The 12,567-nt window shown below is 41.8% G+C and overlaps 1 protein-coding gene across 3 annotated transcripts in view; it reads right to left on the minus strand.

Moving 5' to 3' along the window:
- The window catches only part of SULT1C3 (sulfotransferase family 1C member 3), a 36,827-nt gene extending 25,912 nt beyond the window's left edge, over positions 1–10,915 (minus strand). For 2 of the 3 annotated variants that reach the window (XM_079110280.1, XM_079110279.1), the window contains exons 1-2: positions 10,716–10,915; positions 1,695–1,890 (exon numbers count right to left, since the gene is read on the minus strand). In XM_079110280.1, coding sequence (XP_078966406.1) covers positions 1,695–1,866 — 172 coding nt within the window. In that variant the 5' untranslated portion in view covers positions 1,867–1,890; positions 10,716–10,915. Of the gene's footprint in view, positions 1–1,694; positions 1,891–10,715 lie in introns of those variants that run through there. The other variant, XM_079110281.1, reaches the window with a different exon arrangement.
- Between the last annotated feature and the right edge of the window lie 1,652 nt (positions 10,916–12,567).

The raw sequence follows: 12,567 nt of genomic DNA on the forward strand, positions 1-12,567 counted from the left end.
TTCCTTGATTATTCATATATTCATTAAATTTGCTCTTTCTGAATATTGAGCAGAATCATCCCATGTGTCACCTTCTCTCTGTGCCAACCAAAGTGTGTGGGGCTCTCCTCTGAGCACTGGTGCCCCTCCATACTCATGGCCACAATCTGCTCATAATGTGCTTCCTTGCAACACCTTCTGTTCTCTGCATTAAGTACTAAGTACTAGTACTTAGCGTAGGGATTTGCAGGTGATAGACCTAGGTAGGTTGTATAAATACTGAATCAAAGGTAATGAGACATAAAGATGAATTAACCAATGAACCTCCTCTAACAAGCTTACGATGTTTATCAGAGGAGATATGACAGAGACTGCTGCTTGTCTAGCTACTATTCATTTTTTTCTCTCAAATTAAGAGATCCTCAAATATTAGCTGGACATATCTCTATTTATGTAAAAAACTACATTTTCAACCTTTCTTGCAAGTAGATATGGCCAAGGCACTAAATTCTGGCAAGTTGTCTTTAAAGGATGCCATTTGGAATGTGATGGTTGGAACTCCAGCAATTGTACAGAACCACAGACTCAAAAGCTACACCTTAAGATGGTGGAGTAGAAAGTTAGAAGGAGCCAGGGTTGCTGATGACGAGTGCAGTCACTATTTCAGTACTGGACTACCAATGTACAGACAACTTTTCTTTTGTGCTACTTTGAGTTTTCTGACATTTGCAGTCAAATTGAATTCTAAATGATATAGAAGAGGATATAAATAGACATATGGACAGGCGAAAGTTAAACTATGGGAGGAAGGCTAACTTACTGCAGCGGGTCGGTAGGCTTAATTGAGGAGAAAAGCGTAAGAATTGGAATGAAAACTGGAAGCGGGAATGGAATGTGCCTCTCCATTGAGGAGGCAGGGCAAGCCAAGAGTGGAAACTGCAAGAGCTAGGGGAGAGGCAAGCATATTCCCCATGCTGGGAAGCATAAAAAGGCTCACAGGAGGTTGGCATTTTCAAACTGGTTCCAGCTTACAGTTCTTTGCTTCACTTGGTCACACAGAGTGGAATTATAAATTTAGAAAATGCAGGAGATCATCAGTCACCTCATCACATCTTTCCTGGTGGCCATGTTTCCTATTTCTGTACTCTGCACAATCCTGAGGTATCTTTTGCCTTTTCTGACCATTTTTTCCCCACATAGTCCACTTCATTTTATGAGTCTGGGGACATCACCTGCCCCTTCCCAGATGCATCCCACCATACTCATGTGGGTTTTAGACCCAGCTCTTTTAGCACAGTTTCTATTGGGCAGAAAGGATTCATTTCCTTGTCAGCTTCTCCCTAGGAGGAATATCTCAGGGATAGGGGCTGCTGTTCATTCAAGGAGAGTTTAATAGCACAGAAGGAGTTCCTGGGTTGCCAAGATTTACTGGAAGAGCTTCCACGCTATTTTTTAGATTCTGTGCTCTTACATTATTTTTAATTTTTTTCTATTCCTTTGCAATTCTGACCATCTCGCTCTTTACCAAGGACCTACATAAAAGGGAGGATCTTTGGATGCTAGTGCATTTGTGTTCATAAGTAAGCATTGTTTTCATTTTTTCCAGGGACCAGTCCTGGAGAAACCCTACATTGTTTTTAAAATTAGGAGTCCAGCTTCCAGTATCCCTGCTTTACTAAAGGTGATGTCACCTACTGCTATTTCTGCACACTCACCTGCCTTTGCATAGGTTGCAATGAGGAGATCATCAGGTTTTGCTTGGAAATTCCAGATTTTGTTCCAGTTATCACTTATCATCTTGGTCATGAGGACTCCATTGATTTCTGTGGTTTCTGGTTGTAGGTATTTTTCCTCCAGGTGGAGATCTTTCATTTTCTCCAAGGACATCTTAGTATGTGGACTTGACAGGCACTTAAAAGAAAGGTATACTTTTGTCATTTCTAATACTTAGAACAGTCACTTCTTAATTTTTTTCTTTGGAGAAAGTCAGGAGAGGTGCATGATAGAAGCCTATGAGTATGTTTAATATTCATGTAAGTAAGAAAAGTCAAAACTGTGGAAGTATAGAGCACTTAAAATAGCTTTATTTCAGGGTGTAGCAATAATAAAGACACAAATGCATCTCAAACAGAGATAAATACGGGGGAGGAAAACAGATCTGGGAAAGTGGCTGCTTTGGGTTGGTTCTTCAGAGTCTACCTGCTTGAGGCCTGAGTGACAAGTGGAGATATGAGGAGCCCATGGCAGAGGGGTCAAAAAGGTCATGGGCTCTTGTCAGGTTTGAACAACACATAGAAGCCAGAATGAAATAAAAACTTAGGTTGACTGTCACTGAGGCAGGCTGGGAGAGGGTGAATAAGCTGCATTTGACCTGAGTAACTATAGAGCTTGGAGAAATTATTCAAGCTCCTCTTGGGGTTCCTCATTAGACAGTGGCCATCAACAGCATGACAGAGTGCATGGCAGAAATCACCCTGAATATCTACAATCGCAGATTGTATACCAAATCCCAAAACAGCTAAGCCTGTGACCTCTATTTGCTTGGAGGAATAACCCTGACTTGCTTGGGATATGATGTTTGTTTCTATGGTAGGTAAGTTTGTTTCAGTCTCATAAATCTCAAAATTAAATTGATTATAGAAATGTAATAAAGAAAATCAAACTATAGCATTACTATTTTTGTTGTAAGTTTAAGAATCTTCTTGTCATGTTTAGTAACAGTATGTTGGAATGTCTTATGGATGAAATTTGAAGTTAAAAGTCAACATGCTATTGAAGAATTTAATATTTAAGAATTTGGGGTTGAAAGTTCATTCAATTTTGCCAGATTTGTAAGCGTTAAAAAGAACTGGAGTTAGCATCTTCATAAGCTTGTTTATTAGATCTGTGGGATTAATAGTTAAGATTTTTCTTTTTGTTATTGTTAGACAAAGTGATTTTTAAAAAAGAGCATTAAATTAAATATAAGTGAAAATATTGAGGAGGATTGTATTAAGTAGATTTTAAAAGGTTTTAAGGGATAAATCTTTATCCAAATTCTCCTGATAGCCTTCTGCCTAGTTAGAGGGGTTTTGAGGTGGGAGAAGGTTACTGGGTGTGGTGTTAGGCGTTTCATTCATTTCCTGTTTCTGAGTTTTGCTTTTCTCGTCTACACCATGAGGGATCAGGCTAACACTCGGATTTCTCTATGACTTAGCTATTGCACATGTAATAAACAGTTTCCTGAGTTACGGCCACTCAGTTATGAGATGTTCGCTCTCTGAGGCCTCTTCTCCCAATCACAGCATTTAGAGCAGTCAACCCACATGAGCAACTGCGAGCAATGGAGCTTGGCTTTGGAACCTGCCACCTTTTGCTGTTCCCTTGTTGTCTTGGCACTCCACATCCATCCTTCGCCTCAGTCTGCCTCTATCTCCTGGTCCAAGTTTACCAGCCCTGGATTCCATTCCTTAGGGTTAGTCATTCTAGGCAGCTGCAGCTGCTTGGGGGACACTGACTACCCCTAGTTCCTTTGGGAGAGCTGGATGATGTGTCCCAAGCTGATTGGTTCTGTCTTGCCCTCCCAACACCTTTTGACCTGAGCATGTTCATTTTTACCTGTCTTCTATCTGGGGTTTCCATGTACATTTGAAAAAAAGGACTCTGGACTGGATGAAAACCAATCTTGACAACTACCTTTTGAAGATACTGTTCTTCCCTTCTAATGTGTGTTAAATTATTCCCAGGAATCCACGTCACTAAGGTCAGAGGAGGTGAGACTTACCACCAGTGGAGGAGAAGGGACAGTTGGAGGAGGGACCTAAAGCCTGAACTTTCTTTTATGTAAAAATGGAATATTATTGAATGATCGAAAGAAATGGCCATCATGCCACAAAAAGACATGTGGTCATCATAAATGTTTACCACTAGGTCAAAGAAGCCAGTCTGAAAAGGCGGTTCACTGTGTGGTTCCAACTTTATGACAATCTGGAAAAGGCAAAACTGTGAAGAAGTCACAAAGATCAGGGGTTGTCTGTGATTGGGGGAAAGAGGATCAGATAGGTGGAGCACAGTGGGTTTTTAGGGCAGCGAGACTGCTCTGTATGATATAGCAATGGTGGATCCATGTCACTGTTGTCAGAACCCATGGAATGTCCTACATGCAGAGTGGATCCTAAAGTAAACACGGACTCTGTGTAACAGTGAAGCATCAGGGCAGGTTTGTCAGTTGTACCAAGTGCACTGCTCTGTTGATAATGAGGGGCAGATGTGCATGTGGGTGTGGGTTGGGGAGGGTTGGATCATGTGGTTCTTTGTACTTTTTGCTCAGTTTTGCTGCAAACCTAAAACTTCTCTTAAAAATAAAGTGTATTTCAAAAAATGAAATGTCTTCTAGTCTTCCTCATGACATAGCTATTAATATTTACCAGCAAGTACAACTGATGCTTCAGAAATAGGCAGTGTGATTCAGGGCACCCAGCCCCACTACACATATTTTCTGAGTCTTCCATGATCCTACTTAAGGCCAAAGTTAATGGGTCACCAGACCCTGACAGGATGGCTTCATTAGGTGATGGAGACAGATCTCAAAAGAAGTGGCTTCAAAGGCACAAAGTGTGCCACCACAGCTGACATAGGTAGCCATTGACAATGTCTCCTTAGTGCTACTTCTTCCTCCTAAATAGAGGGTACATTTTTTCCCCCAGGTCTGAGGACCGAACTTAGTCCTTGCACTTGCTAGGCAAGTGCTCTGCCACTGAGCTGAATCCATAACCCTGGAGGGTACATCCTAACTGAATTCTTTTAGAAATTGTTCTATGTTTGAGTGGAAGTTTAACATATTAACAATGACATAATTTTCCAAATTTGGAGAAGTGCAAGCTACCAACTATCCTAGAGAAAGCCTCTGGGAGAAGAGAGACTCTGGTCCCCAGCAGACACTCCATCTCATGTGGTCTCACTCCCACCCCATGGTCCACACTTTGCCCACGTTAAACTTACTTCCATGTCTTAAACAGACTTTCTAATGACCCTAGTTTTGTGTGCGTGTGCCTGTGCCATGACTCGTGGGTAATCAAGCTTTAACTCATTCTTCAAAACTCTCTAAAATATAACTTCACTGAGCTTTGACCATATGTCTTTAATGCCCAGTCATCCAGTTATAGCTTTATTTCCACTTCAGATACCATGTTCTTGAAGGGGTCAAAATTATTCATTTATCCCCAGAGATGTCAAAATCTCTGATCTGTTTCAGGCCATGTTGATGTGCAGAAATGATCTGTTACCAGGAGGCAGCCCAGAATACACAAAGAACTTACCCTGTTCATTTGGAAAATGTAGACCTATTATCTGTCCATCTCCTTTGACCCAACTCACAATTCTTGTATGTTTTAATAATGGAATTATTTATTGATTGGGTTCTTTGTATTTTTGGTGTAAAGTTTTGTAAGTTCTTTATAAATTTTGGAGATTAGTGCTCTGTCTGAAGTACATGTGGAAAAGATTTTCTCCCATTCTGTGTGCTCTATCATCACATTGTTAAATGTTTACTTTGCTGAGAAAAAGCATTTTAGTTTGAATCCATTCCATTTATTGATTCTTACTTTGATTTTTCTTGTGCTTTGGGAGTCTTGTTAAGGAAGTTTGGTCTTAAGCCAACATGATGAAGGGTCTACATTTTGGGCCTACATTTTCTTCTATTTGGTGCAGGGGCTCTGGTCTAATTCCTAGGTCCTTGATCCATTTTGGGTTGCATTTTGTGCAGGGTGAGAGATAGGGGTTTAATTTCATTTTACTCCAGGTGGATTTCCAGTTTTCCCAGCACCATTTGTTGAACAGGCTATCTTTCCTCCATTGTATGTTTTTGACTTCTTTGTCTAGTTTGAGGTAATTGTATTTACATGGGTTTGTCTCTGTGTCTTCTATTCTGTACCATTGGTCTTCCTGTCTATTTTGGTGCAGATACATGGCATTTTTGTTACTATTGCTCTGTACTATATTTTAAGTTCTGGTATTGTGATACCTCCTACTTCACTCTTTCTGCTCAAGATTGCTTTGGCTATTCAAGGCCTCTCATTCTTCTAGATGAATTTCATGATTGCTTTCTCTATTTCTGTGAGGAACATCATTGAGATTTTAATTAGAATTGCATTGAATCTGTATAGCACCTTTTGTAGAATGGCCATATAGACAATATTAATTCTGCCTATCAAAGCAGTATGAGATTCCTCAGAAAACTTGGAATGAGCTCACCTTTTGACCCAGTTATCCCATGCCTCAGTTTATACCCAAAGGACTTAAAATTAGCATACTACAATAATGCAGTCACATCAATGTTTCTAGCAGCTCAATTCACAATAGCTAGGTTGTGGAACCAACCCAGTTGCCCTTCAACAGATGAATGGATAAAGAAACTGTGGTATGTAATGGAATATTATTCAGTCATAAAGAAGAATATTATGGCATTTGCAGATAAATGGATGAAATTAGAGAATATCATGCTATGTGAAATAAGCCAATCCTCCAAATCCAAAGGCCAAATGTTTTTCCTGATAAGTGGATAATGATACATAATGGGAATGGAGGGGTGGGGGGATAAGAGAAGAATGGAGGAACTTTAGATTATGTAGAGGGAAGTGAGAGCAAGAAGGGGCAGGAGTACAAAAGATGGTGGAATGAGACAGACATCATTACCCTATGTACATGTATGATTACACAAATGGTATGAATCTGCATCATGCACAACCATAGAAATGAAAAGTTGTACCCCATTTGTGTACAATGAATCAAAATGCAGTCTGTAAAAATAAAAAAAAATAAATTATAAAAAATATTGTTAGTGCCACCTTAACAATGTCTACATGCTTTATAGGAATGTATAGTACATAGGCTTAACCATGAATGTGCTTAGAAACTAAATAAATTGTAACCTAAATCTTAAATAAATGAATAAAAAGAATGGAACTAAGCAGAGCCCTTGTGTCCATAAATATTACCTCGGGGTGCCCCTCACCCTAGGACCACTATAACTTCTTTGATCCAGGACTGAACTTCCAATGCTATGCTGTAGGGTGGGAATGCTATTGCCAGGGACTGTTATGGCTCCTCACTGGGACACACTTCGCCCTGGCTTTCTGAATAGGAAAAAAACAGGAAGTGCTTTCAATGGCTTCTTCTGCAATCCCACAGCACTGAGAAGAGTGGAGTGTTGAACACAATAATGGCTTCCAAAGATGTCCAGATCATAACTCTCGGACCTGTGAATATGTCACCTCACATGGAAAGAGGAGCTTTGCAAATGTGATTAAGCTCAGGATCTTGAGATGAGGAGCTGATCCTGGGCACAAGCCTTATATGAGTAGCTGGGAAGTCAGAGTCAGAAAAGGAGATGTGAGGACAGATTCAGAGTTAAGGTAAACAGAGATGAAGAACTGAGACAGAAGGAAGGTTTGTGTGTGTTGGGGAAGATTTGCAGATGCTGTGGCACTGGGTTTGGAGATGAAGGAAGGAGCCTCAAGCCAAGGAATGCAGGAGAATTTTAGAAGCTGGAAAAGTCAAGGCAATAGATTCTATTCTAGAACCTCTGGAAGAGGTATGGGGACAATCACCTTAAATTAGCACCTGGATAACAGGAAGACTTGGCATTTTGGGCCTGCTTCAGACAACCACAGATCAAGAGCAGGACATGCCAAGAGCTCTACCAATGATGTTTAACCTGAATTTAATCCTGAGGAAATAATCGGATACACTTGGAGAATGGGACATCCTGTGAGACAACTGGCCTGGATTTTTCAAAAGAATCAACATCATGTAGCAACAAGCAGCAAAAGTTGACAAAATGGCTTGGGCAGAGGAGACAGTCCTAGGTTAGAAAGACTAAAGAGATGTACACAAAGGCAATGCAAGAAATGTCCTGGATTCTAAAATAGAAAAAAAGTTTTAGAAGACTTTGGAAAATGAGACCTCCACTGTATGTTTAGTGTTAGGATGAGGGAGGAGAACGGCCTTACTCTTAGAGATATCAGCTGAATTGCAGAGGGCTGCAATGTCGCAGTGCCCTGACGGTGCCTTTAGGTGGTTCAGTAAAATAGTGCCTATCTATGTTTGCTTACTTGTGCAAATACACACATACGCACATTAACTATGGGAAGGAAGCACAGAAGGGGAAAATGTGAAGAAAATACCTAGAAGCAAATCTGGGAGAGGGTTCACAAGTATTCTTTGTACTCCCCGTTGCCCCCAACTTTTCTTAAGAAGAGGTAAGAGAAAAACTAAGTACCATTTGTTGTCAGACTACTATGTTACGTCAGTTGCCTACACACGGGATAGGCAGCTTATGATTCAAAGTTTTAGTGAGAATTTTCCTCCTTCCCTCCAAAATGCACACCAAGGCAGAGGGAGACTATCTGTCACCTCTCTTCCCAGGTGGGTTTTCACTGGATTTGGTCCCTTAGCAAGCTCCACATGTTCTGGGCTCCTGGGCTTTGGTTCCTGGCCCCCGGTCCCTCTGGCTATATGAGTGAGAACCCTCCTATTACCTGGGAACTTTCACTTCCTTGTCATTTCTCTGGGTTTCCCTTACAGTTTTGCCAGCTCAGCTTTTTAAAAGATATTTCTGCAGCTATATCTACTTTTCCATATACTTACTTCTCCTTTGGGTCTTGCCTAATCTACATTTTACAATATTAATGACTGTATATCTGTGCTACCTTGCCTGACATTTTAGAAGGCCTCAATATGCTGTTTTTCTTTCTGCTTTTGAGTGGGCTTTTGATTTTGGATGAAGTTCATTTTCTGTGGGGACATAAGTCAGAATGCTATATGCCCTGGCTGAGGGCTTCTGTCTCCACCAGACCAGGTGGCTCAGGGATGTTTCTAACTTGTGATTTTTTTGTGTGTTAATTTATTGTCTTGGGGGTTGCTGGATCTAAATGAGCTTGGTGATTTGATCTGTGCACAGACCCATGCTTGCATTTTCTGAGCACAGACTTTTTCATTTACCATCCAGGATTACACAGATGAGCATTTCTACTTTTCCCCTATTGGGTGGGGGAGCCAGTTTTCTCTAGAGCCTTTTCTAGAATTTGCATTTGTACGAGGCTGCTCATCATACTCCATTCACTGCAAGGGCCCACGCTCCTCACCTTCAGGAGCATGAAACACCCGCCCCACCCGGTGGGGCAGCCCGTCCAGCCATGCGGTGCCCGGATGTTGGAGTCTTCATTCTGGGCACTTTGAAATTCCCTTCTCTCCCTCTACACTCAACTCCACATTTCAAAAAATGGTTTTATGCATCTAGAATTTCTTGGTCTTTGTCTTGGGAGGATTTTTCAAATATTCTTGCCAATTTTTAAAATCAGAACTGGAAGTTCCTTAATCTGTTATTTTTGGCTTCAGGGAAAAAAAAAATAACAAGCAAACAAAACTTTAGTCTGTAAACTGATGGAAAGGATCTCCCTGCATAAATGGTTTAAAGCTATTAGACTGAGTAAAAATATAAATAACATGTACCTAAAAATAAATTCTTAAATTAAATGTGCTTCTAAACACATTAAATTTAGCAAGAATAATTTCAATGACATAGGAAAACAGTGACACTTAGTAAACTTGGCCACAAAAATTTATAAGCAAACTAGTTTCTGCTTTTCAATTCCAGGATCCACATCTGCAACTTGGTCCTTCTGTGGCGGGTCTTATGGCAGCACGGAGTGGACACCTGATTTCTGTCACTGTTAAGTGACTTTGAGCATCTTTTTCTTCCTGAGTTACAGCTTGCTTCCTGCCAGGCCTAATGAGCTACATGTAATCATCGCTGTGGACACAGCCCTGGCCAGCAGATTTCCCTATGGGAAGATGAAATTGGCACATGGCAAGCTCCCCGTTCTCTGGGAAGGAGAGGGTTTCATCCTGGGCTGCCTGGGTGTTTCAAGCCCCCGAGATCCAGCCTCTATCACACCTGAGACTGTAGAGGTCTGAGTGAGACAGGACTCTCTTAGGGAACAAGAGTGCTTTCTGCAGAAGGCCTGGTCCGGGTCACCCGCCTGGGGGTGTGAATGTGCCCTACTGGGTCAGGGATGTTCTTGTTTCACATTCCATATGCTTACTGTGTCCTCGTGGACTTTTGCTGTGTTCCAAAGCAGGGTGATGGCCACAGAAGCCAACACTGCTGCTGTGGCCTGGAGGAATGATCTCAAGGAGGTCCCTGGGGCCTGGTCCCTTCTTACACATTACAATTTCACCTGAGGGGTGGGTCCCAGCTCAGAGGTTCTCATTCCAGTGGAGCTTAGAGAGTGCCAGGAGGTCACAGGACAGTCCACTCACTTGATCCTGCCAGGTAACAAGGTACTGTCTCCACAAACCAATTTCATGCCTAAGTGCCTGTAGGGGTTTTTTCATATCATGTCAGTCTGTTACTGGGGTGAAGGGTGACTGTTTCAGGGACCTCTGAGCCTTGTTCATCTGAGATCCTGACAGTTCCAAAAGAGCCTCCTTCTGCCTCTCCTGAGGCCTTGGCATGGTATAAAGACTGGGTCAAGACTTCAGGTGCTGGGGTCCCACCTGCAGCATGGCCCTCCTGTGCACCTGGGTAAGAGCTTTGTGAGACCTATGAAGTCAGACCGCTAGATGCAAGTGTCTGTGGTTGTGTAGCCCAAGCTTCATCTGAGAACGTTGGTGAAGAGGAAGGAACCCTCTCTCTAGCTAGAGGAAAGGAAGGAAGGCCATCAACCCCTGGTCCTCAGATTCTGCGATCTGCTTACCTGGGCTCCTTAATCTGCTGTCTGGCTATGCTTCTGTTCTTCTCAATAGGATCCTTATGAACAGGCAGTGCAAGCTGGCCGGAGAACCCTGATGGGGCCTTGCCCTTGTCGTGTGGGCTCCACTGAAGAGATCCTGGCCTAATCTTAGAGCAGACACATTTTAATTGGGAGGCCAGCTTCCTCCATGAGGGTAGGCTGGGGTGTCTCCCTCCTACAGGGAGGGCAAGGACCTGGCAGTGATTTGCTCAGAAGACCCTTAAGTTGACCCTTGAAGAAAGACTTGGCGGTGAATCTGATTAGTTCACCACAGAACAATGGAAAGAGGCCTTGGGAAATTTTGCACAAGAGGCAGAAAAATATTTTTTCCCTCTTTTATGTCTAAAAAAATTGTTTTCTCTTCTATACTGAAAAGTAAACAATTATTTCCTTTCTTTCTGACCTTGCTGTCTGTTCTCCCTGAGGAAAGCTGTTCTGGTCATTCACTCTAGGGATGTTCAGCCAGTACTCACAAGATTCCAGGTGGTGGTTCTCAAGACCTTGACCTTTGCTTTCTGCTTATTGACTCTCCTGATGTCTTTAAGCTCTTCTTCCAGGGTAGCTCATGAGTTCCAAAGCCCCAGTGAGCCACCTGCAGAGGAGGGCCTGCTGAGCAGTTCTTGCATTAATCCTGGCCCTTCCTTCCCTAGATATAGGACCTGCTTAAGGTGTGCCGGGGATCAGGCTACCCAAGCAACCGCAGCACTGAACAATGGAAGAGGGAGGTGAAGGAAGGAACAGATGGAAACCCTGGTTGTGAACTCGGGATTTCCTGAAAGCACAGCCTGGTCCTTGATTCCAAACTATTCTGACCTACAGCTGCTTTTTCCTGGTACTGGCAAACCACTTTGATTTACAGGTTTTGAAATTATAAGCCAGGTAGTAATTATGTGAAGTGTTCTGCATCATTTTCCCTTCTGCATGTGTAGTGTACATTAATAAGTGGTTAGGAAATCTTTCCCAATGAACCCTGATGTGTCCTCAGAATCCTTCTTAACACAGAATCCATCCATCAGAGTCACTGCCAACTGATAAGAGTTGGGTAAAAGATAAAACCTGTTTGTCATCCCTGGTTTGTGACATACATGATATTCTTGGAAGTATGAGAGCCAATGGTTAAAGATGCAGTGAAACACTTAATTTCTTTCTTTATTATTTCATTTTCTCACCGATAATTTTTTTTGTTGTTTAATTTAATTACCTGGGTGTCTTATATAATTCTATTGCCATAAAATATCCCATAGACACACTGCATGGTACTCTTACACATTTGCTAAATCTGTTGTTGGTATTTTATTTTTTCCTAGTGCTGTTTTATATATGTTTTTTGTTCCACATGCAGTTTAAACTGCATTCAAAAAAATAAAATTATATTTGTGAGGCTTTACAAGTTCATTTTTTTTAACTTTGATAATCATCCATCTTTATAGAAAGCAGATTTTCCTGGACTATTCAAAGCAGCCCGATGTAATCACATAGGCCCAAAGAAGTGGCAGAAATCAGAACAATGTGAAAGAAGAAAGGCTTCAGAAGGGTAAGGCTCAAGAGAAGACTCAGAGAGATCTGAAGTATGAGCACTGCTTCATCTGCTGGTGGTGCCTTTGAAGTGTGGGCCTGGGAATGCAGCCACCTCTAAAAGTTTGACAGGCTCCTGACTGACAGGCAGCAAAAAATAGCCAGGGACTTGCAGATTCCAAATGAAATAAGCCAAACAATAATCCCCTGACACTCACTAAAAGCTAATAGATATTGAGCCCAGTATACTAATTTAAAAATCTTTACTGGAGTCCTGTCTGACAGGTATTATCATTTTCCT

The sequence above is a fragment of the Sciurus vulgaris genome (assembly GCF_902686455.1).
Source record: "Sciurus vulgaris genome assembly, chromosome: 14".
NCBI lineage: Eukaryota > Metazoa > Chordata > Mammalia > Rodentia > Sciuridae > Sciurus > Sciurus vulgaris.